Here is a 26,801-nt window from a genome sequence, read left to right on the forward strand (position 1 = left end):
ATTTAACGGCTCCCAAAAAAATTGATTTTAATTACAGTTATTTAATAGCAGCTTTCAATAAATTTACCTCATAATTTTTAATTTTATAAACAGCATGCTTGACTAAAAGTTTGTCAAATTTTTTTTTCTCCAAAGCTGACTCGAATTTTAAAACTTTTAATATATCTTAGTAAAAATTTAGCAATCAATGGGACAACTGCAGTTTGAAAAATTTATCTGTGAAACAATTTGGTGTTCGAACGTCGTTATTTATTACTCTGACAAACCATGTTTGCATTGTATAGTGAACCATTTTGAATGATTTTATCTCTACTTACTACAGCAGTGCTACGCTCTAAAGAGTTTAAGCTCTAAAGAAAATATCAGTTATAAAACTCAGTATTCAACACGCTTCGGGTCATTAGCTTCAAACCACCTAAAGAAAAAGGCTTGAGATATTTGGTTGTAGGTCTAGTCTGACACATTGAGTGAAATGGAACCGTCTGGCGATCAGCCCAATTCTTCACAAACCCAACCAAACCAGGTGCGACATTTTAATTTTTCTCAACATTTTTGCTCGATTTTTATGTAGAAACAAAGAAACATATCGAAACTAAAACTCTGTACTTTCTTTATGAACAAATAAAGAAAATTAGTACCAAATGTATGAAGAAAAATTATGAACAATCTAGACTTCTATTTGGACTTTGAAAAAAGAGCGAACTATCTTTTAAAAATGAACAATCTAGACGTCTATTTTCTATTTGAACTTTGAAAAAACGAATTTGATTTTTGAGATGGAACAGTTTTGGCTGTGCCGCATGTAGGTTCGAATAATCCAGTGGGGTTCATGGCGCACTCTCAGCTCCCTCTTCATGCGTTGTCTCATGAACGCCCCTAACTCAGTCACCTTCTGCGAACTATTCGGACTCCCCTGGTACTACGGAGTAGAAGCCAAAACATCCAGAACTCTCATCCCCATAGACCTCCCGCATGACAGCACTACTTTTGCACGGGTGAAGGAGAAGTATGAGAATGCTTATGATGATAAGAAACTGGTGTTTGGAAAGGAGTTCGCATTTTATGTTTCGCCGCAGCAAAACTATAAATATATACCACGTGGCTATAGGCAGTCATTTCTTATCAGGTAAACACTTTGTTCCAACTTTTTCTGAAGAGCGCTTTCGAAGAAGAAAATCTATAATGAAATAATAAAAAATCGACAGTTAAGATATTCTTATGCCCTTTTTCGTTGAAAACAGTTTTGAAATCATCAAATTAAATCAATAACTGTTATTTTAGACATCCATACAAAACAGTAACATCTCTTAATAAAGTCATGATGAAACAAAAAGATCCAGGCTTTAACTGCTTCCTGGACGAAGACGTCAGATTTGAAGATATCTGGAACCTCTACCTTTACACCCTCGAGTATCTGGATGCAGACGCAATCATAATCGATGCTGACGATTTAGTCAGGGATCCTGAAACTGTACTCCGCGGTTATTGCCAGCATTACGGAATAGAATACAAAGATACATTTATAAATTGGGATAGTAGCACTTTGAACGAAGACATGTTAGTATACGGGGAGTCCTGGTTTGAGGAATTGCTCAGTTCGTCCACCGTCAGGACGGATCCATACGTCAAGAATCTTCTAGAAGATCCACCAGATATTTCTGAATTGTCACAAGAAATGCAGAAGTCAATCGAATCAAACTTAGTGTTTTATCGAAAACTTTTTGACAAACGATCAAAGTTTTAAATTGTACTCGGTTTTTACAATCATTTAAAACAGTTACTGCTACGCCATTCGGTATATCTGTCTGTTCATTTATATATTTTTAAAAAAGCTGGAGTGTTTATGGAGCGTTTTTTCCACTGCTTTTAGAATCCTCAAACAAACGTCGCTCATGCATCAAGTATGCTAATGGTTGAACCTTAAAAAAGCTAACTTAAATTTGCCCTTTTTAGTAGCAAAAGGTCACGAGTTGGCGCATTTTTTAACGAATAAGAATTCTTTGACTGCTGAACTTCCATTTATTAAAGGTAGGGGTGATCTAATATTCACAACTGCAACTCGGGTCCAGGTCGTGGTTTTATGTTGGGATGGTGCTGGCAAAAAGTTGATATCGTCTGACCACGGGGAAAAGTTTGGTTTCCTCAGACGTGTTGACTATACTTAGCAACTTTGATACCGTGGGGTCCACAGTACATAATCTGGTATGTTCAGTTTAGTCCGTAAATGAAAGTTAAAATTATAGGTACTTTGTTCAGTCTATCGCATACATTTTCGAACATTTTCGAATGATTAAAGCAAACCATATACCCGAAAATCGTCAGCTTTTTGATGACTTTTCATTGTTCATTACACCATCGGATTTAGGGGACGGATGCCCCCCTCATGAATTTGAACCCTGCCGACCCAATAAGTCCACCCTTTGTACTATTTTCAGATATACATTTTTTGTGACGGACCCGAAAATTTTTTTAAGGTGCCTTCGGCGCCGATATATATTTCTTTTGAGAGGGGAGCGCGCGCCGAGAAAACGCAACTTTTTGGTCAAAATTTTCCAAAAAGCGCCTAAAACGCTTTTTTTGTAGTGTTGTTTTTTTAATTTGCCTGCGGCGCAAAAATTTGGTCAAAATGGGTGTCTTCATAGTGATTTATTTGTGAGAGCTCAGAAAACCTAATTGGTTGAGCTAAAAAAAAAGGCGACAAAAATTTTGAATTTTTTAAAAATCCTCCGCCCCTCGAGAAAATCATAGATCCGCCCCTGGTTCATTAACAAACTTTCGAACTAATTTCACTGATTTCACACCTATTCTCTGGAAAGCATCGACTTTAAAATGTCGCCAATTTAATATCAAGACAAAACTAAATGTTTTATTACGCTCATACGCGAGTTTAGGAGGACTTCTGCAAACTCATTAAAGAATAAAACAGTGCAATTTCATTCATTTTTGCGTCATTTCTATTACATTTACACTTTTTAGTGATTGACTACTACTTTTTTTACCAAAATTAATTTCAACACTTTTCAAAACTGATTCGTTTTTCAAGGCTTCTGTTCTATAATGCTTAAACATTTCTATGGTCAGAGGTTGATCATGAAGCTTGCAGTTAGTACCCGGGTTAACCTCCATAAACCAAAAATGCTTATTATACAAACCCATAGACAGAAAAATGCTTATCAAAAAATTCCATACATCAAATAAATGGAAAAATGCTAATCATACAGTTTTCATACAATTTTAAAAAATCATTGAAAAAAGATTCGAACCAGTTTCGACGGCTATTTGAACAAGCAGTCTGGTGATGAAAAAAAACTGTGTTTCTTTTTTTTTGGAAAAAAATGGATATCGTACAATTTACATATATGAAAACTGTATGAGTATAAAAAATTTTGAAGTCGATAACAAAATTTTTTTCAAAAGCATTATTGAAATTGCCCGAAAACTTTTTTTTCAACCGCAAATCCAACTATGCACTCAAACTAAAATTTTCCAAAAAAAACATTTTTAATTTTTTGTCTGCATAACGTATCCTGTATACACAAAAATTGGATTTTTTTCCGTTTTTTTTGGATAATTTTTTTCAAACAGGCTGAAAACTCCTATTTTTTGTATGGCATGTTCAAATATGACTTGATCAATGTCTGATAATTTAAAAATTCTAACTTTAAAAAATTATCATTTTTCAAATTTTTGCCAAAATCTAAAAGTTTGATGCTTTCAGCTTACGATTTGTGAAGAGAACTGTTACACAGTTCAGGTCGTTTCCAATGCATTGTAAATGCCAGACGATCAACCCTTTGGTGACTCGACTCTAGTTTTGAGTGAACCATAATTTTAGTCACTTTTGTTCGGTCTCGAACCTATCCCAAAATTTTGAGAAATAGAGTCTAAAAAAATCAACTTTTTGCTTTATGAAAAAACGCTTGTCCTACAATTTCCATATGTGAAAAATGCCTATCTTAAAATTTTTAAACATTTTATGTATCTATGGAGTTGTACGAAATTGTATGACAAGCCTTTTTCATATATGAAATTTGAAAGATAAGCGTTTTTGGTCAACCCGGGTATTTCATGAAATTTGAAAAATAGTTAATCAGTTGCAAGATCACAATTCTTGTTTTCAAGTAATTGGCAATTATTTTGTATGGATTCTTTTTACGTCTGTCTCATTCGTTATTACTTTGACTTTGTCTTTGTCTTTTGAAATCTTATAAAACAATCTTGTTTTATGGCACAAGATCTCTCGCCAACTTCCGTTCTCCCTCGTATCATAAACTAAATGACATTGATGTTTTCACGATTTTAGCAATTCCGATGATGTGAAAAACTAGGTCAAAGCAGGATTTTTTTCGTATTTTTTCTATGTTTTTGCATGATTCTAAAATCTACATTTTGAATGGTTCTAACTATGAATCAAGATGTACTGATAGAATGTCAATTAATTGGCTGTTGATGGCACTGAGTGAAAAAAACTGCACAGAGGGAAAAATCTCAATATTCGAAAGTTTTTTGAAATGTTGGGGATGACTTAATGATCTATGTCATATTTGATGATAATATCAACTCCTCTCTCGTTGTTCGTTATATTGCATTTTTTGATGCAGTAGACCTTAAATCTGCAGTCTTATCCTTGAGTTACAACAAAGTTTCTAACAAGCAGATAGCAGAAAGTTTCGACTTGAATTACCAATGAGAATAAAAATTTCGTCTGCTGCATTTTTGATAACAATCATATAAATTGACACAAAATTGACTCCAATTTAAAAAATTCACAACGAATGAACTGAGCTACTTCAACTGTTTTCTAGTATTGTTAAGGAGTTTGGTGTCAAAAAAACCCCTGCTTTTTTAAAATAAAACAAAACGAAATAAAAGTAAGCAAAAAGAAAAAATTCGAAGTTAGCAAAACACTAAATCAAGACCCAAACCACCATCTTAAGTTTTCTAATACAATTGCGAAAAAAGCAGTAATTATCACCCAGGAGAACATATCCGCTATTTAGACTTAAAGTCGAGATTTCTCAACTTCGTCTAGTTTGCTTTACAAATCACAAACTACTGGAATAATTATCAAATTATATGTGAATGAAAACTGAAGAAAAAAATCAGTTCTATTATCAGAAAAATGGCTGCCTTATCACAATTTTGACAAAAGCGCCAGTGAAATCATAGGCTCGTGTAATAGGTTTTTTAAAATTAGGAGATCTGTTTTAAGAATAAGGAGTAAAATCAGTTCTTTTGTTCTAGAAAAATAATTATCTTCACAACGTTTTTTCACAAATCCAATGGCTTGGACGATCTAATTATTTCTGTTTTTATTGATTTACGAAAGCAAACAAAACAAATTGACAACGCCAAAACAATCAGTTTTTTGAGTTGGGTCATGATTTTAAAGTTGACCTTACTCTCGGGTGACTTTTTGTGATAGCAAATATGTCTGTCTCCCTTCCTTGTTTATTTGATGGCAGTTTCAAATAGATGCGTTTTTTTTCCAATCGCGCTTTGTTGTTGACTTACAAACCTTTGTTGTCTTTGACCAGCACAAAAACCACACAGTTGTTCAAAACAGTGACCACTCCCGAATTTTTTTTATCGATGCTTCGATTCCCAGTTTGTGTTTGGATAATCGTTCACAATATTAAAAGATCATTGACTGCGAGATAATGTATCCGCATTACAAGGCCAAACTGTGTTTTTTTTAATTGCAAGCGGATTCCGCAATAAGGATGTTACCTTTGTTCTTCTTATGTTCTTTCGTTTTTTATCGTTCCGACAAAACTTTAACATGCTTAAAGATTTGTCGCTGGAATCCAGGAACAGAGAGACAGAAAATTGAGTGCCTATCACTGCACATTTTGGCCTCGTAATGCGTAACAAAGAACAGGATGAGCTTAAAAATCACACTTGGTTAGTTCTTTCCTTATTTTTACCGTGTGAGCTTCGACTCGTTTTTAAAGTGACATCACCCACGCTTAGAGCTTCAGAAGGCAGAATGCAAGTCTCAAGGATAATTGAAAAGAAAATTAAACCAATTTTCAGCCTAATATAATAATTTTCATATAGAACGTAATCAATTTCTCTGGTCGCTCAAAAATAGAATAAAAATCAGAAACTACAAATCGATTTTTCTCGTGACTCGGAGACCTTTTTGGAAGTTTTAATTAACGACTGAAATGGCATCAATGTGATATATCAATCCAGCTCGATGATTTATTTGATGTACCTGATTTTGCGTGGGGAAGAAAACTAAAACCAACTCAAAAACAAGGTTCCTCCGCATTATCAATGGTCTGAACAACAAGACTGCTCGTATCCGGACGAGGCCATGAATGTTCCCACTGCCTTTTAAGGTATATTGAGCAGTAACAACATGAAAAGTTTAAATGTAAAAAGGTAAAATATATTTGTTTATTTCAAGTTTTTTGCAAAAATCATCCAAAAGCCAATATAAATTTCAAACTGATAGATTTTGTTCCTAGTAGCGAATCAATTATGGCGAATAAGCTTCCTTAAACCAAATTGGAACGATTTCTAAGAAGGATTAAATCTCCAATTACGCGTTAATAGCGCGAAATGTCTCGCGCGTTAATTGTCCCAAATCGGCCAAAATGGCAATCTTTATACCCCCAAAACTTTACAAAAAATGATCACAGGCGAAAAATCTTTTCAAATTTAAGCTCAGGACAACAATGTCTTTTGATTGTTTTTTAAATTTTGCCACAAATGGCTAGTTAAAATGTCGAAATTTGTCTAAAGAAAAAAAACCCAACCGGACCACAAATATTCCTTTACTTTTGTTTCGAAAGTCGGAACACATTTTGAATTCAAGTGTTATTTGGGATCTAATTCAGATAATTTATTTGATCAGGCATTTCAAGTATTCATATTTCAGGAGTTTGAAAAAAATCAGTGTTGTATATCGGTCTATAAAAATTTTTGTTGAAGAGCAATTAAGTTTAACGGTAAATTTTTCATTTACAACAGTTTTTAAACCGCCAGAAAAAACTTTCGAAACAATAAAATTCATCAAACCATTCATTTCTTTTGTCGCTACTGAGATTTTTTTCAGAGATTTATCAAAAAGAAGAATTTTTCTCAAGGACAAACACATGCCATTTGGCAGCTTGCTTTGAGTTATTCAGACGATTATGGCCGATGTTCCGAACTTAGAGTATGTTTATAAATTGTTTAAAATACGAATTTCCAGAGTTATTTTGCGAGAATATGCTCATTATTTCAATTGATTGAAATTCAAAATTCTTACAATTTCTGGAGATTAGAGCGCACAGTTTGGCCCATCACAAGGAACATCGCGATTATCCCAATTGCAATTATCCGAATTATCGCGATTATCCGAAATGTCGCGATCATCCAAAATATCACGATTATCCGAAATATCGCGGTTATCTGAAATATCTCTTTTATCCGAAAGTCGCAATTAACCGAAATACTTTCCAACTCTCACTCTTCTTTGAATTTTTTCAAACAAAATTAGGAAAAGTGATTAAAACATGAAAATTGACATTGAAATTCTGGCCATTTTTTTGCAAGTTTTTGGAAAGCCTGCTGCAACATACGTCTGAACTTGAAGTTGAGCTATTCACCTCAATTTTTAATCTTCGATCACTTTAGATGATTTCAATTGTGAACAAACTAGAAAATGAATACATCTTTGCACTAGACAGTAGTTGGTCACGCTCTTCAACTCGGATTTGCGGAGTTGGAATTGCAGCTTTAATTCTTTGGGAAGACAACAAGTATCGAGGACATCATAAAGCAGGTCTACTACAGGACATCAGGAAGACAACTACAAGACATCATACAAGATGTCAACTTCAGAAATTTTGTGAGGCCTGGTCCAAGTGGTTGGTGAACAACAGATTGACAAAAACTTATCTCCGGTGCTGCCACACTCCAAAAATTGTCGGAAACTGTAAGACTAGTCTAGTTTTTATTCAGCATTCAATGCAATAAAATTCCATACAGTGAGTCATTATGATTTTCGACCCAAAGCAAGCTCCAAGTGGTAATTTTTTCCCGATACCGCAAATTTTTAGGGTAATTTTGAACTGATTTAAAAATCCAAAAAATTGGAACATAGAAAAAGGTATAAAATCAATTTTTCGGATAAGTTTTGACTCGAATCCTCGAACCGTAAACTCTTCGGCTAATCGTTCTTTTTACGTCGGAAAAACCACACAATAAGACAAAAATTAAAAATTACGATATAAAATCCCCAAACATCGTTGTTATTCCGTTTCCAACCTATGTTAAGTGGTTTGGTAAAGCAATATCAGGCAAGTTGAGTTTTTCGTCCTTAGGTTTCTTCCGCGTGGTTGTTGATATTCAACCAGATTTGCCTGATTCCCCACCTCGTTGGTTAATTATAATTCAAGTTGCCCTCTCAGGAGCATCTTTTTTTTCGCCTGCGCATTGACTTCGTTTTTCGCAATTTTTTAAGTGGTCAGGTACGGTGATGTTAAGTAGGTTAAGTTGAATTTGTTCTTCCTCAGGTTTCCTCCGCGTGGTTGTTGGAGTTCAACCAACCTACTTAATTCCCATCCCCTTCGCTAATACCGTCGCGAATAAGGGCTAAACGCATGGTGTTCATCGTCGGAGCCAGCTCGCTAGATCACACGCTTCGTAAAATATCCGCACCGTCTAAAAAGCGTATGGAAAAGACCTGTTCCACTAAGCCGGGTTCGAGTTTTAGTTTTACGCCAGGGATTTAAAGAAAACTGTCCAATACTATCTGCATCACTTTTTTTCGAAACGCACAGACCTACTTATTTGGAACGGCGCCATAAATAACTCTACTAGTGGACACCGCAGTAACAGCAACCGTAGTTTGAGTATTGAACAGCTTAAGAGCCTTCTTCTGAGATCAAGGAAAACCTTACCTCTATTGCATACTGTCGCCGCAATGGTACTGAGAATATATAAGCAGAGTAAAAAAAGACAGGAGTTATCTTTCTTAACGTAATTGAGGACTTTATTTTAAAGCGAAAGGCCAAAGACCAAATACTTATCGAAGTGTAGAAAAAGCAACACCAGCTCTCTCCCCTTGAGTTGAAGACTCTTTTGCTACTTAGACGGTACAGTGCTACTCTGAGTAAACTGAAAATTTAAAAGAGGCGGAACCATTTGTCGCCTAAAAATCGCATAGATAAAAACTCAAAAACTCCTTGTCCTTCCAAAAAGAGTGAAAAACAACAGTCGAAGAAATCAGATATCCGCTCTGAGTTTTCACATCAGAGAAGCCGACATCAGCAATCGGATTCTCGGAAATCTAGTCTTATTTCCGCCGCTCCGTCGAGCACTTTTTCTGATGAAAAGCGCAATTCAATGAGTTTATAGAAACAATAAGAGGAGAATGAGATGTAGGCAAAAGTGTTCTTAAGACTGAATGAGCCACAAAACAAGACGAAACAATATATTTTTTTCTAACAACAAAGCAGTTTAGAGTTGGAACAAATGGTTGAAGAACACAGGAAAAAATTTGCAGAAGTTGGGTTGAAAGGGCTCGAGTTCGAAGATGAGTTGTCGGAAACAGTGAGAACGCCGAGATAAGTGATTTAACTCGAATCTCTCCACAACTAACAATAGACGACAAGGATTGTACACGTCACTGGGTCGAATCTGTCGACCACAATTAGCCTGGCGCTGTTGTAGTTACCAATCAACAGCAACAAGTTAGTTCGACAGCTCCTGAACAAACTTATCCTGTGTAAGCAAGTTCCATGGCCTCATCAAATTTTGCAGGAGTGAGTAATGGCCACGCAGCTTCTGGTGATCCGAGATTGTATTTCAGCAACCAAATTCAAACGCAAAGATATAATTTGTCGATAGTAGCGGGCTATCAGGCACCTGTAATCCCATCAGAGCAACAAATAATTGTTGCCGTTAGTAATTATAATTTTCAAATGAGCACTATAATCCTTAAAGTAATTATGGGAGACCAGCTGTTACTTCCCTCTGAATGCCAGCTCAGCAACACTATGTTCCTCCCACAACTGTTTTTTGAGCAGTAACCCCGATTGCTCCTACAAGATTTCTTTGCGCAGCCTGAAAATTTTTTGCAATCTTATCAAACGTTGGTTCCTGATTATCGCGGTAATTCTTCGAGTTACCCAGCACCAACTCCCGGTAATTCACATAGTACACGTCGAGCGTCCTCTTTCGGCACGAGAATTGGTCGATATACTCATGCACAGCCGAAAAGATCATCTTCCTGAGTGGAAGCTGATGCAATTTAATGGCAACCCACTTAATTCGCGTGAGTGGTTTTACCAGTTCAAATCGACTGTCAACTCAACCATACTCAGTGATGATGAAAAGCTCACCTATCTGAAAGCGCTCGTAGTGGGTAAATCATAATCCGCAACCGCCGGGAATAGTTATAGGGGAGTACTATATAAGTGAGAGTTCGGGCAGCCGCATGCTGTAGTAGGGGCTCAACTGGATAAATTGAATAGTTTTCCACCTCTGAAACAGCACAACTCGGAAAGTGTAATTGGCTTTTCCTCTACAATCTCTGAAATCGTTGCCGTATTCGAGTCTCTGTTTATTAACAACGAACTGAAAAGTGTTAACTTAATGAATCAAGATGTGACTATGCTTCGCTCGAACCCTAAAGAGGCATGTCAATGCAAACCGTAAGAAGTCAATGGCATCGACCAACTCTGCTAGATTTCAACGAGTGGCTTAAAGAAAAGGCGGAAAGCCATGAGCGGCTAAAGTCACGGAATTTTAAGGGTTAGTCGGAACCATTGAAACAAAAAGTAGGCAATAAAGTGTTTGCTAGTAATCCAGAAAGTAAGTGATAAAACTAAGAAAAAATTAAAGTTCCCTACATGTTTTGTAAGTAAAGGTCAACACGCTTTTGGAACTGCGCCGCGTTCAAAAAGAAAAACGCTACGCAACGGGCAAAGTATGTGGCCTAACAAAAACTTTGCTTTGCGTGTTTACAGAGCAATCACAGTTTTCGTAATTGTAGCAACGCCAGAAATGGTTCCAAGCCAGATTGTGAAAGCACTCAAAACGTGATTTTGCATGAAGCTGAAAAATATGCCCACCAAAGTATAATAAAATCTTCCAGTCGTCAGGCCACGGAAATACTAAACATATATCGACTGAAACTGCCGTCTGCGATATAACTTAAGACCTCCTGCCAGTTGCATCACTCGCCGTTTCTTCGGATGCGAAGAATACTAATGCCCTAATTCCTTGCGATAGGGCTTCCACGCACTCATGTGTGTCCGCTGATCTCTTTAAAACGTCTCTATTTGTTTGGTACTCCCCTTAACCTTACCATAAATGGATTCAATTCCAGGAGCTTAATGAAAACTCATCAAATAAGATTTCAAGTTAACGCCGAAACGAATAAAAGTGAGATTTCACTTTTTTGGGCTTATAAAAAGTACCATATCCGCATCGGATTGGATTGCATAACTATTCCTGGTGTAAAATAAAATACCCGGATAAAACCTATACATTATAAGTAGTAGGAAGTCGAAATAATTACTGAACAGGAAATCTACAACGCAATAGGACCCGTTAAGTACCTTCTAGGGGACACTAATTCTCTGAGCGCCGAACGGCTTCCGGTAGGCCGAAAAACGCGCTCTGTCGATTTTGAAAATTGACAACTGTGCTGATGGTGAGAGGTACAATGTACCAATGCTTTGGATTGATAATGAAAGTAGTTTATCGAACAACCATTAATCCTCCTTAGCTCAATTAATGTCTTTAGAAAGGAGGTTAGATAAAGATTCGTCACTCCGTGAGAAAAACGCCGAAACAATTAGAGATGGTATACAAAAATAATATGTCATAACCGTTAAGGCACACGATCCCAAATCAAGAGCCGATCGTGAGTGGTATCTCCCGCATTATCCGGTGTTAAACCCGAACAAACCTGTTCAGTTGCGCCAAGTCCTCAATGGTGAACCGAAGTGTCATCGCACTTCCTTGAACAAGTCTCTGTTGGATGGCCCGGATCTTCTTCAAAACTTCATTTTGTACTTTTGAGATTCCGTCACCATAACTACGGCGTTTTAGCCGACACTAAAGGGATGATCTTACAGGTTGGAGCCTGTGAAGAAGATCAACGTTTTCTTCTCTTCTTGTTGCGAGAGGACCCCACATTAAGTGTGGCAGTTCACCAAAACACGCTTCACATTTTGATGCTCGTGACTTGCCGTCTTGTGCGAATTTTTCTCTGCAGAAGAATGCATCTGATCATCAAGCTGAGTAACCAGATACTGCTTCAGCTGTTGTCCAGATGTTTTATATGGATGACTATCTGAAATCTCTGAAAACAGAAAAAGACGCCTTGAATTTAGGTAAGGATTTCTTCTCGTTGCTTAAACTTGGTGGATTTCATCTGAAAAAAAATTGTCGGCAATGTGCCCGATGTAACAACAACTCTTGATCCTGACAACCGTGAGTCCAATTCCTCTGTTAAAGGTATTTGTGAGAATCCAGACCAGTCATTGCCTGAGCTCGGTCTGAACTGAGATCATGTAAAAGATACCTTAGTCGCTAGTAGAGGGGTTGATTGTTCACTAGACAAAGCAATTGCTCAAGGCACCCTGTTGAGTTTTGTTTCCTCGGTTTTTGATCGAATCGGATCAGTAGCTCCGTATACTCTGAGGGCTGGCCTTCTATTAAAAGATTATTGGCGAATCAGTGGCCAAAAGTAAGACGATGACCTCCCAGGGGAAATCAAAAAGCAATTCCTTGAAGGGCGCTCAGGTCCGCCTTTGTAACGTTCTTTTATAATACCTAGTAGCTGTTTCAGTGAACTTTTTGACGAATAGAACTTCAAATGTTCGGTAATAGTTCGCAGGTTGTTTTCTGTGCCGCCTTTTCCTTCGTGTGCGACTTACTAGTTGGCATAAGACTGAATTAGCCTTTATGATTGGCAAATCCCGCGTGGCGCCTTTGAAAGCGCTATCTATTCAAAACTTCGAGCTTCAAGCGGCCCTTCTTGCAACCCGTTTTAAAGAGGAAGTTTTGAAAGAACTTACTTTCAAAATTTTAGACATTTTTATGTGGACAGATAGTACCACTCATGTAATAAATTACCCGTTTTTGTTGGTAATTGGACTGGTGAGATTCTAGAGTCTACCACCTCTCTCAGTGGCATCACTTACTTAGCGGTGACAACCCAGCTGATACCAGTACACGAGGGATTTCTTCGGAAGCCCCCAAGGAAAGCAGCTGGGTTAATGGCCCTAGTATACTGAGGACGACGGATTGGCCATTCAAACCCGATACAAGGGTTATCGATAAGATAAAAATCAAATGAACTTCATATGTGATATCGACATTTTTCTGGAAATTTCGTCAAATTTTGTTGTCAATGTTTTGTCAGACAAAAACTTTCCATTCGGAAACTGGGAGAGATTCATCTCATTTGTAAAATACAAACCGACAGTAGCTATTTTAATAAGATGTTTGCCTTCCCATAAACATTTCCGGTTGGGTAAACTAAAAATTAGCGACCCATGTGAATTGGACATTGCTGAGCAGAAACTCATTTACCTGTCCCAGTGTGAGACATTCCCTAGCGAGCTAAAGCAACTAGGTTCCACTGAAGTTATTAGAAGGAATAGTCGGATCGCCAAGCATTAGCTCGCCGTTCGTTGGACTAGCTTGCATCCTTCGCTCGACTGGGTGCATCAGCCGATTCCGATAGCAAGCATCAATTTATACTTGATGCACGTCACGCGATTGTTCGATGATTGGTTAGACACTTGCACGTTAGGAACTTCCACCAAGGTTTGGATTACATGCGTGCGGTGGTTAATTTGAAATACGTTGTTGTACTTGTTGCTGCGAAACCTTGAAAAAATTGCCAAAAACGTGCCGAAAACGCAAAGCGCAAACCATAACAATTATAATGTCTGATCTACTCATTGAGAGGTTGGGTTTTGGGTCATAAGGAACTTCCTTTCTCTAACACAGGTGTCGACTACTTTGGGCCCTTCCTAGTTCCGATGCGCAGAAGTACGGAAAAAAGATGGGGTTTTTTGTTTATCTGCAACTAGAGTGGTACACATTGAAGTGGTCCCCTTTCTCGACATAATTTCCTGTGTTATGGGCGTGGAGAGGTGGTATTTTGACTACCATCATGTCCGACAACGGCACGAACTTTGTTGTCGCTCAGAAAGAGCTCTTAGCTTGCGTTGCGAGTTGGAACAAGCTCGCTCCGGCTGTTTTTGTTCAGAAAGGGAACAAGTGGGAACTCGGTCCACGTAGCGCACCGCACCATGGCGGCTCCTGGGAGCGATTAGTTAGAAGTGTGAAGCGTGAAGCCTTTACTGTATGACATCTCAGGCGATAGATGAGTAACAGAGGTTCTAGGAACCACTCTTTGCCTTGTTGAGCGGTCACTAAAAGCAAGACAAGTCACGGCCGCTAGTTGCAACCCGCAAGGTTTCGAGGCGTAGAACCCGACACATTTTATGGGTCATCACGCAGCGACTTTTCCCGCGCTAATTTTTGAAAAAAATTCGAGCATAAGAAGCAGTACGCTAGAGTGCAATCATACGCTAACGCAATATGGACATGTTGGATGCGGGAATACGTTCCTTCCCTCAAAAAGAGTGCAACGTGGTGCGGCCAATCAGACGTTAAAATGAAAGCCTGCGACTTGGTTGGGATCAAAGAGCCTGAGAGTCCACGTGGACCTTACCCACTTGCACGTATCGTTAGACTGCACTATGTCAAGGACGGATGCGCGAGAATTCGCCGACATAAAGACCGTTACGAGCAAACTGACCCACCCGACTGTAAAATCTGCTCCTGTTCTTTCTTGTTTGGGGGCGGAGAATGTTGCAAGGCAAATGTAACGAAAGTATAAATGCATTAAACTAAATGCATTTAATGGCGTAATAAAATGAAGGAAATAGGGACAAGCGACTCATACCAGATGGCCGAGCGGCTTAAGTTAACGTACCGCCGACTGTACAGATTTGGCAGATGGCGTAGATTCGAATTCCCTTCCCATACCTTAACCTTTAAACATGTAAATTTGAGGGGCTATAGCCTCACTTGACCCTTTTTAACCGTTTTTTCGCTCTAATTTGGTTCAGCTTTGATTAAGGTTGACGATCAAAAAGAGAAAATTGTCTCAAGGACAATTACTGGCCTTTTCGCAGCTTGCTTTTATTTATTCAGACGATTATGGCCGATGTTTCCGTAGCTAAATACGTTTAAAAATTGTTTAAATCATAGATTTCCCGAGTTTTTTTTGCCGAGAAAATGCTCATTAATTCAATTGTTTGAAATTCGATTTTTTCTGCGATTTCTGGAGATTAGCGCACTTGAATCTAAACTGGAAGTATGATATATCACGCAATCCAGTCCAATGATTGTTTGTGGTGCTTGATTTTGCGTGGGAAAAATTTTCAAACACCCGAATACATATATCATCTGCATTGTCAATTGTCGGATTAAAAAGCGAATTTTCACAAGTGTTCCTATCCTTGATTGTAACCCAATCAGGCTCGCACGCAATCAGGCTTCTGTTCTATTAATTGGATTGCTTAATAAAACAACTTTCTTCTTTTTCAATTTGCCCTCTTGCTGCGATTGTCTGGAATGCAATAGAGCTATACGGGCTCACTGATTTAGCTTGTTAACCGAATGCCCCTAAGCAACTTTTCAATATGCCTAAAATTGGCCGCAGTGTTTATTGATTGCGCAGTTTTTTAGCTATAATTTTTTCGAATTAAAATTAAAAACAATTTTTTCAGGCTTCTGTTCCATTGATTGGATTGCTAAATAATAATTTAGCGTTTACTTTCATCAAAAACTTTTCAAACAGTTGAGCAAATTATTGTTTTTTCATCTGGCTAGGTTTAACTTAGAAGTTCGCTTCGAAATTTTAAAGCTCATTAACTCGTGACATCGACTGTTTTGTTTTTGTGAGTGCAATCAAAATTTGAATAATTAATTTTGACTTCTGAAAACGGCAGAGTTATTAAAGGCTCGGTCCGTTAACTATATTTTTTTCTAAATTTCGAACAGAGTTAACCAGGGTAAGTTTTTATTGTTGCTCTATTTAACTCTTCTAATTTTAAGTGTATAGAACTACCACTTAGCAGCGCTATTGCTTCTTGCAGTCGTAATTGATCTAGCAGCAATCTACGTGAAGCTAGAGGTCAATTTTCTTTTCGGTCACTTTACGCGGTAATTTTTTTCTCTTAATGCAATTTTCTGATGAGTCTTATGCCTCCAGAACGGAACATAATATTTCCGACTTTCGAAGAAAGTGCGAAATATTTATGCTTGGGGTTGGGTTTTTTTTTTCTTCAGTCAGTTTTCGACTTTTTAATTACACGTGTTTGACAGAAACTTTTTAGATAAAATGAATATACTACCGAAAATCAAATGTCAAAAATTCCCCTTTAGATCGTTTTTGTGAGATTTGAATTATGCTAATTTGGCTAATTTGGTATTATCAACGCGCGACAGTTTGCGTTGTTATTCTTCGATTATTATTTTTACGATTAAAAATATTAACTGGTTTTTTTTTAGTCTCGAATGGACGTTCACAAAGGTGCCTTTTATTCATGTGCACATCTGGTTAATGCTGAGGCCATCAAGATCCCGCAATCCTGATGAAAGCCTTCTTTTGTCAATTCATAGGCATTTTAGCATTACATAAGACTCCAGATATTTTTGAATAGACAGGAAGAAGTAAATAAAAAAAAAACACTCAAGAAAAGACAAACCATTCAGCCGAAATAAAATTTCTATAACCTGTTGGCAAAAATTAACTGTTCAATTTTGATTGTTTTTTAGCTTTCATTCAGAGCTATAAACTCTCCTGATTAGCTCTACCGATGATATGATGAATAGTATTCATTATGCTGATAATGTTTTTTTACAGCTTACTAATATGAGCGGCAAATCTACAACAGCATAAAGTCATTTTGTATGATCTGTTTTTGACGCTGAAACGTTTATGTTTGGTTGAAATTACTAAAACTTGGTTAGCTTGGTTCTCAGATTTTTACAAAATCAGTATTATACTAGATGAATTCAAATGCCCACAGAAAACAGGTAAGGTATTTGTTTAGTTTGTTTTGTCAAATTTACCTACATATATGGTCTCTCGATTCCATAAAAATAAGAAACAACAGAGAACTTTATGAGTTTAAACTCTGCTGTGTAGAGCGCAGTATTTGGTGTCTGTATGATCCTTGATTCCGGAAACAAGACTCTAAACAAGACTCTAAATTTCATTTGCAAAATTTCCGTGGATTCCGCGCACAAACACTTGTAACGTAAATTTTGTCGGCAATATTGTTTTGTCGCGGATTCTGCAACAAGTGAAAGTAGCTAGTTGCTCTGGATTTCGTAAAATGTATATGCTTTCCGCAATTTTTTTATTACTGAACAAAACCAGTTGTTAAATATGAACAATTAAAAACAGAGCTGGAATTATTATCTAGAAATGCGGGAATCAACAGCGAGGACAAACAAGTTTAGTGGAATTCATGAACAAATAAACAAATATTGCTTAACAATATCGGTGAATGTCAAATTTTAGTCTAATTGGGAAATTTACCAGCAGGCAACGTTTTCGGGATTGATTTGGAAACAATCACCAAATGAAATCCTAATTTGGGTTATTTTTGGCTTCATAGTGGTTTCAAATCATCATTATTTGAGATGAGATGATTCGGGCGGGAAAAAGAATGAGATAGAAGGAATTGAGATCGAAGGAATTGACAGGAACTGAGATCAAAATGACAGGAAATGAGATCGAATTTGGGTAGAATGCAGGAGTTGAGATCGAAACTGGCAGTAGTTGAGATCCATCCTGGAAAGAATTACGATCAGAATTAGGCATAAATTACCAAGAAATGATATAAAAGTTGGCGGTAAGTTGGGGACAGGAGTTGGATCGAAATCGGTGGTAAATTGGCAAAATCTGAGATCGCACAATTGATCTTTCAACTGATAAGCAGTTTTTGAGATTGAAACCGCTGAAGACCACCTGTTAAAAGTAGTTTGGAACATTACCTTATATGTAAATTGAATCCGCAAACAAAAAGTGAATTCCGCTTTAAAATGATGCCGCAACAGCTCATTTTACACTAGCTATGTTTTTTATTTGTTAGTTGATTCGACAAACTGTTCCGGTCTCCACAAAAACTTGTTTTTGGAGTGATTTTGACCGATATTGAGTTTTGTTTATTTTTTTGTAAATCCAAAACAGCAAAGAATATCAATGAAAAACAGCAAAATTGCAGATTTTGCGACAAATCTGATTTTGACCTGTTGGGGAATCCACTCACAACTCTCATAATAAAGTCATTTTGTATGATCTATTTTTGACGCTGATACGTTTATGTTTGGTTGAAATTACTAAAACTTGGTTAGCTTGGTTCTCAGATTTTTACAAAATCAGTATTATACTAGATGAATTCAAATGCCCACAGAAAACAGGTAAGGTATTTGTTTAGTTTGTTTTGTCAAATTTACCTACACATATAGTCTCTCGATTCCATAAAAATAAAAAACAACAGAGAACTTTATGAGGTTAAACTCTGCTGTGTAGAGCGCAGTATTTGGTGTCTGTATGATCCTTGATTCGGAAACAAGACTCTGAACAAGACTCTAAATTTCATTTGCAAATTTTCCGTGGATTCCGCGCACAAATACTTGTAATGTAAATATTGTCGGCAATATTGTTTTGTCGCGGATTCTGCAACAAACGAAAGTAGCTAATTGCTCTGGATTTCGCAAAATGTAAGTGCTTTCCGCAATTTTTTTATTACTGAACAAAACCAGTTGTTAAATATGAACAATTGAAAAACAGAGCTGGAATTATTATCTAGAAATGCGGGAATCAACAGCGAGGATAAACAGGTTTAGTGGAATCCATAAACAAACAAACAAATATTGCTTAACAATATCGGTGAATGTCAAATTTTAGTCTAATTGGGAAATTTACCAGCAGGCAACGTTTTCGGGATTGATTTGGAAACAATCACCAAATGAAATCCTAATTTGGGATATTTTTGGCTTCATAGTGGTTTCAAATCATCATTATTTGAGATGAGATGATTCGGGCGGGAAAAAGAATGAGATAGAAGGAATTGAGATCGAAGGAATTGACAGGAACTGAGATCAAAATGACAGGAAATGAGATCGAATTTGGGTAGAATGCAGGAGTTGAGATCGAAACTGGCAGTAGTTGAGATCCATCCTGGAAAGAATTACGATCAGAATTAGGCATAAATTACCAAGAAATGATATAAAAGTTGGCGGTAAGTTGGGGACAGGAGTTGGATCGAAATCGGTGGTAAATTGGCAAAATCTGAGATCGCACAATTGATCTTTCAACTGATAAGCAGTTTTTGAGATTGAAACCGCTGAAGACCACCTGTTAAAAGTAGTTTGGAACATTACCTTATATGTAAATTGAATCCGCAAACAAAAAGTGAATTCCGCTTTAAAATGATGCCGCAACAGCTCATTTTACACTAGCTATGTTTTTTATTTGTTAGTTGATTCGACAAACTGTTCCGGTCTCCACAAAAACTTGTTTTTGGAGTGATTTTGACCGATATTGAGTTTTGTTTATTTTTTTGTAAATCCAAAACAGCAAAGAATATCAATGAAAAACAGCAAAATTGCAGATTTTGCGACAAATCTGATTTTGACCTGTTGGGGAATCCACTCACAACTCTCATAATAAAGTCATTTTGTATGATCTATTTTTGACGCTGATACGTTTATGTTTGGTTGAAATTACTAAAACTTGGTTAGCTTGGTTCTCAGATTTTTACAAAATCAGTATTATACTAGATGAATTCAAATGCCCACAGAAAACAGGTAAGGTATTTGTTTAGTTTGTTTTGTCAAATTTACCTACACATATAGTCTCTCGATTCCATAAAAATAAAAAACAACAGAGAACTTTATGAGGTTAAACTCTGCTGTGTAGAGCGCAGTATTTGGTGTCTGTATGATCCTTGATTCGGAAACAAGACTCTGAACAAGACTCTAAATTTCATTTGCAAATTTTCCGTGGATTCCGCGCACAAATACTTGTAATGTAAATATTGTCGGCAATATTGTTTTGTCGCGGATTCTGCAACAAACGAAAGTAGCTAATTGCTCTGGATTTCGCAAAATGTAAGTGCTTTCCGCAATTTTTTTATTACTGAACAAAACCAGTTGTTAAATATGAACAATTGAAAAACAGAGCTGGAATTATTATCTAGAAATGCGGGAATCAACAGCGAGGATAAACAGGTTTAGTGGAATCCATAAACAAACAAACAAATATTGCTTAACAATATCGGTGAATGTCAAATTTTAGTCTAATTGGGAAATTTACCAGCAGGCAACGTTTTCGGGATTGATTTGGCAACAATCACCAAATGAAATCCTAATTTGGGATATTTTTGGCTTCATAGTGGTTTCAAATCATCATTATTTGAGATGAGATGATTCGGGCGGGAAAAAGAATGAGATAGAAGGAATTGAGATCGAAGGAATTGGCAGGAACTGAGATCAAAATGACAGGAAATGAGATCGAATTTGGGTAGAATGCAGGAGTTGAGATCGAAACTGGCAGTAGTTGAGATCCATCCTGGAAAGAATTACGATCAGAATTAGGCATAAATTACCAAGAAATGATATAAAAGTTGGCGGTAAGTTGGGGACAGGAGTTGGATCGAAATCGGTGGTAAATTGGCAAAATCTGAGATCGCACAATTGATCTTTCAACTGATAAGCAGTATTTGAGATTGAAACCGCTGAAGACCACCTGTTAAAAGTAGTTTGGAACATTACCTTATATGTAAATTGAATCCGCAAACAAAAAGTGAATTCCGCTTTAAAATGATGCCGCAACAGCTCATTTTACACTAGCTATGTTTTTTATTTGTTAGTTGATTCGACAAACTGTTCCGGTCTTCACAAAAACTTGTTTTTGGAGTGATTTTGACCGATATTGAGTTTTGTTTATTTTTTTGTGAAATCCAAAACAGCAAAGACTATCAATGAAAAACAGCAAAATTGCGGATTTTGCGACAAATCTGATTTTGACCTGTTGGGGAATCCACTCACAACTCTCAAAATGCATAGTTTGGCCTCGTAAGGAAATTCACTGCAAAACAAATTTTAAAATTAATTGAATTTTGATTGGGTTATAATCGAAATAAGTAACTTTAAAAAGGAAACTGCTTTTCGACATGCATGACTGTTTTTTTGTTTTTGTTTTTTTTCCAATTAAGGAATTACAATTTCATCAAAACGTTTCATTATAAATTTTTCACTAGATTGTGGAACTATAAATATTCTGGAAAGATTTTTTTGCTGATTGTTATACTCAAATCAAGAAACGTTCAATTAATTTGCATTAAAAAAATTTTGAATTCTCCTACAAAGTATAAATGTTGTTTAAAAAAACGAAAATTTATCAAACATCCTGATTCTAAACAGCCAATTTCCTTGCAATAAAAAAACAAAATGGATAAGTTTACAGTACTCAGAATTACAAAAAAAAACATTGAAATTGTCAAAATGAACGGTGAATAAATAGAAAAAGTTCAACTTTTCACATTTTAGAAGTAAATTTAAGATCACAAACTAAATTTTGACGAAAACACAGAAAGACTCAAAAAACATTTAGACATTTCTCCGGAACAAATTACTGAGCGAGACAAACCTGAAACTTGTAGGAACATGTGAGAATTAGCCTACAAAAGTGCGTACAACCAAAAAATAGAAACAACAAAAAGCACTAAATTAGATGAATTATAAAATCTATTTCATGGGTTAAATTGTGTTATAATCTGAGAGGAAGTTTTCTGTCAAAAAACATTGTTCAACTTAAACTATATCTGAAACAGAATTGATTCGACATGATGTTTTAATCTTTCAATTAAATTAGTACAGAGTAATACAAAAGAAATCATTAGAACCTTTTCTGGTCAGGGGTTGAAACTGTCCTTAAACACCAAATTCCTTTTATGAAAATTATCCGGACTTTATAAATCAGCTGTCAAAAAACAATTTGGACAATTTTCCTCATAGTTTCCTGACAATTGTATCTTGGGCTGTTCGGAACTTTTCAGATAGATTTTATGTAAATTAATTTGATGATTAGATAATTGCAGTTTTACATTGGCCAGTTTCTTTTTATGAAAAAACAAATCTAATTTTACTGAAAAAAGTATGCTTTTATAGTAAGAATGAGATATACCTCAAAACGGTATTGGTTTCTGTGGCATTCACGCAGATTTCGTTAAAAGTCTTTTGGATGCCCTCTCAAATTTATTTAAAGAAAAAAAAATTACTGAACTCTAATTTGTTTATAATTGGTTTGAAAATTTTTTTAATGATTTGTATTCATGATAAATATTTCTTCGCAAAACATTTGTTGTCAAGCAAATCTCATTGAGTTTTCCTAATACGACAACTGGCCACAAAAGACAACTCTCAACAAAGTATAACTCTCAAAAGGCAACTCAAAAAATATCCACCGACGTGATGTGTGTTTGCCATATCATAAGGCAAATTTAAAAAAAAAAACTTAGAAGCGGTTATCGCCGCAAAGCGCTGACGAGCTAGTAGCGCGTCTACTGGCAAATTTAAACCAAAGCTTTCAAGTCATAAATCAGTTATAAACATTTTGAGTTGCGATGTGTCACAAAACCTGAGATTTTTTACATAGCGTAAGAAAACTTTATAATTGGACATTAAAAAGTTTTCGTACGCTTTGTGAGAAAAAAATCAAATTATTTTTGGTGAAAGTTGTTATGAAAAATTATCCAACAATATCTGAGAAAATCGGAAAATTATTTTATTGAAGAAAAAGGAATTTATAATTTTTAGCTCGATTTTGCGTGCGGAATGGATGGAGATTCAACAAAATTGAAAACGAAAACATAAAAATGACAGTTTTCACTACTTTTGAAAATTTTATGGCTTCATTGTATGGAGATTAGAAAACAATCTGATATAGATACCTTAACGGGCAGTCGGAGCGTTCAGGGTTTTTCCCTGGTTGATAGGGACCTAGTTGTTCTAATAAGCATTTTGATTTTGACAGCTGATTTTGCTATGAATTATTTAACATTTTTATTTATTTTGATTATCCATTCATTAAGACGTGTTTTCTTGACATATAATCGAACAGCAGAACGGTGAGCGCACTCGCAGTTTTTTTGCACTTCTTCAAAAAGATCTGCTAGCCTTGTGGCTTTGAAATATATATATATATATATATATATATTTGAAAATATGTATATTTGAAAATTAGCTAGACACTTCAAATTGAGACCAGAAAATTAATCGAGTATTTTAACTAATAACATCTAGTATTTATTTATTAGGTTTGCTGATAAACACAAAAATGAAAACTTTTAACTCCATCCTTTCCTCAACACGAGATGTTTCGCTTTTTCTCATCTTCAATGTTTGTTAAAACATTGAGGATTTTACTGAGTACAAAAATGAGCAGTACCAATTTCAAGTTCAAGTTAGATGAATTCAAGTTCGAGTGTTAGCTTCAAACCCGAGTCGAGATTTTCCGCCTAATTTGAAGTAAGGTTTGAGCCTTTTTTTTGATAAGTGCGCTTTATATATCTTGGTTCAAAATGAGCATTTTGAGAACTTTTTGAGGGGTGGTTCGGTTTGAGTGTTTTTGTGTGATATTTTGTGTGAAACACCGCCCAAAAATTGTTCTAATCTAGCGTGATTTTTAGCGGTTTTTGTTAAGATACCACTCAAAAACCGCTTAATTGTTTGTAGAAAAAACCGGTGAACGCGCGTATTTTGAAGCAATATTTTAAGCAAAATCGTCTAAAATAAACGCTCAAGCTCCTCAAAATTTGCTTCAAGTTAGGTGAAAAATTCTACTTGGGCATTTGAGGTTCTCTTACAAAATTATATAATTGAGCCACATTTTTACGTTCGAATGTCAACCGTCTGATTTGTGTACCCAAGGTTAAAATACTGCAGTGGGGGACATGGCGAACGATGAGCACGACATTCATGCGATGCATGATGGGGGCTGAGGACTCGATCACGTTCTGCGAGCCAATGCGATTTCCATGGTACTATGGAACAGAAGCGAGAACCAGAAGAAAGCTGGAGATACCAGCTGATCTTCCAGAAGATGGAAGCACTTTTGAGTTGGTGAAGAAGAAATATGAAGCACCGTATGAAGGAAAAAGACTTGTATTTGGGAAAGAAATGGCATATTATGTATATCCGGAGGAACACTTGAAACAGATACCAGATGGGTATCGACATTCGTTCCTTATCAGGTCTTAAATTAGCTTCATGGAACTAGAAATCCAGCATATCTCTGTACAGTCATATAGAATAAAGTGACTTTTTGCAGGTTTTTTTTTGTTGCAAGGAAAAAAAACGTACAATGCTTAAGATCGGGAGAAGCAGTTTTTATTTTTATGAAAAAAAATTTACTGCGCCATTGTTCCTATTTTTTGGGGTTTGAGCGACGCTGAAAATTTTGGTGCAAAAAGGGCTATAGTTTTTATAGGGACCCCTCAAATCAATCCGAACAGCGCAAATCAATCCAAACAACGCAAAAATTTTGGCGCAAAAAAGGCTTTAGTTTTTTTAGGGACCCCTCAAATCAATCCCAACATTTCATAAACCCTCTGCGAATCGCAGAAGCCATTTTATCAAATAAATGTTTTAACTTTTTGTTTTGAAAATTCAGTCTTACTTCTCTACAAAGCTTAGATCACCCCTGATATGCGTTAAATAGCCCAGCTTCATTTTTTTTTTCAAATATTGACTCCATCCTCAATTCTGGCAGCCAAAATGTTCCTTTAAACTTATTAACGACATAAATGTAAATAAGTGGCTGCAGCCAATTCTGGATGATCAACTGTGAAACTTTGTAACGCGCTTTCTGTGCCAATATTTAGAGTAGTATATAATAACAGATAAAGCACTTTCTTATGTTCACAGTTCCTCCACAAAAGTGCTCAAAAAACAGTTTTTTTTTAAAAAAGCCTGCTGTGCAAAAACCCAAATATGAAAAGAGCTCAAAAAGTTGGAAACGGCTGACTCGCTGATTTAAAAAAAGATTGACAAATATATTAAAACTCGACCCCACCTGCCCGTGGCCTTCGTAAGACAAAATGACAATTGTTTGATGCTCTTTACTTACGAGAATTATTGGTAAGGGACTGTAATGGGGAAAATAGCTTACACTTGTATGTTTAGACATCCCTTCAAGACTATGACATCAATGCTTAAGGTCATGAGCAACCAAGAGGACCCAGGTTTCAAAACAATTCAGCCAGAAGAAGGAAGGTTCGAACACATCTGGAAGCTATACCAGCATGTCATTGAGCAAATCGATCCACAAGCTATCATAATAGACGCTGATGATTTCATCCGAGATCCAGAAGCAATATTGAAAAAATATTGCAGTCATTATGGACTAGAATTCTGCGATAGTATGCTAAACTGGGAAGGCGATAACTTCAACGAGGAAATAGAATGTTGGGGAACTGTATGGTTTGGAGACTTAATGTCAACCAAGACTATTAGAAAAGATCCAGATGTTGCGGATATGTTGTCAGAACAACCTGATATGTCACACTTTTCAGAAGATATTCGAAAGATTGTGGAAGAAGACTTGATTTACTACAAAAAGTTACACGAACTAAGGCTTCAACTGAAGCTTTAAGCCCATGGTATAGAAACTTAATTAATGCAACGAGGTTTTATGACCAACGAAAAACTCGAATATTATACAATTATAACTGTCACAAGATGTTCTTGCTGAAAAAAATATTATAAAAATTTTAAGAACGATCTATATAATTCATACATATACATATATATAAGGGACCCTTTGGGAAAATTTGACAACCAGAATTGAGGGGGGAGGGGGATCAAAGAGACAAATATTGCCAATACACCAAGAAAGTGCGAAATATTTATGCTTGGGGTTGGGTTTTTTTTTTCTTCAGTCAGTTTTCGACTTTTTAATTACACGTGTTTGACAGAAACTTTTTAGATAAAATGAATATACTACCGAAAATCAAATGTCAAAAATTCCCCTTTAGATCGTTTTTGTGAGATTTGAATTATGCTAATTTGGCTAATTTGGTATTATCAACGCGCGACAGTTTGCGTTGTTATTCTTCGATTATTATTTTTACGATTAAAAATATTAACTGGTTTTTTTTAGTCTCGAATGGACGTTCACAAAGGTGCCTTTTATTCATGTGCACATCTGGTTAATGCTGAGGCCATCAAAATCCCGCAATCCTGATGAAAGCCTTCTTTTGTCAATTCATAGGCATTTTAGCATTACATAAAACTCCAGATATTTTTGAATAGACAGGAAGAAGTAAATAAAAAAAAAACACCCAAGAAAAGACAAACCATTCAGCCGAAATAAAATTTCTATAACCTGTTGGCAAAAATTAACTGTTCAATTTTGATTGTTTTTTAGCTTTCATTCAGAGCTATAAACTCTGCTGATTAGCTCTACCGATGATATGATGAATAGTATTCATTATGCTGATAATGTTTTTTTACAGCTTACTAATATGAGCGGCAAATCTACAACAGCATAAAGTCATTTTGTATGATCTGTTTTTGACGCTGAAACGTTTATGTTTGGTTGAAATTACTAAAACTTGGTTAGCTTGGTTCTCAGATTTTTACAAAATCAGTATTATACTAGATGAATTCAAATGCCCACAGAAAACAGGTAAGGTATTTGTTTAGTTTGTTTTGTCAAATTTACCTACATATATGGTCTCTCGATTCCA

The 26,801-nt window shown here is 36.1% G+C and overlaps 1 protein-coding gene across 1 annotated transcript; it reads left to right on the forward strand.

Annotated features, from left to right (window-relative positions):
- Nucleotides 1-289: 289 nt before the first annotated feature.
- LOC134839820 (uncharacterized) lies at nt 290-25,705 on the forward strand. Its single transcript, XM_063855442.1, has 5 exons — nt 290-523; nt 807-1,126; nt 1,282-1,738; nt 23,983-24,305; nt 25,237-25,705. The coding sequence occupies exons 1-5, from the start codon at nt 473-475 to the stop codon at nt 25,703-25,705; spliced, it is 1,620 nt and encodes a 539-aa protein (XP_063711512.1). The 5' UTR covers nt 290-472.
- The last annotated feature ends 1,096 nt before the right edge of the window (nt 25,706-26,801 follow it).

The sequence above is a fragment of the Symsagittifera roscoffensis genome, chromosome 2 (genome assembly GCF_963678635.1).
Source record: "Symsagittifera roscoffensis chromosome 2, txSymRosc1.1, whole genome shotgun sequence".
NCBI classification, from domain to species: domain Eukaryota; kingdom Metazoa; phylum Xenacoelomorpha; order Acoela; family Convolutidae; genus Symsagittifera; species Symsagittifera roscoffensis.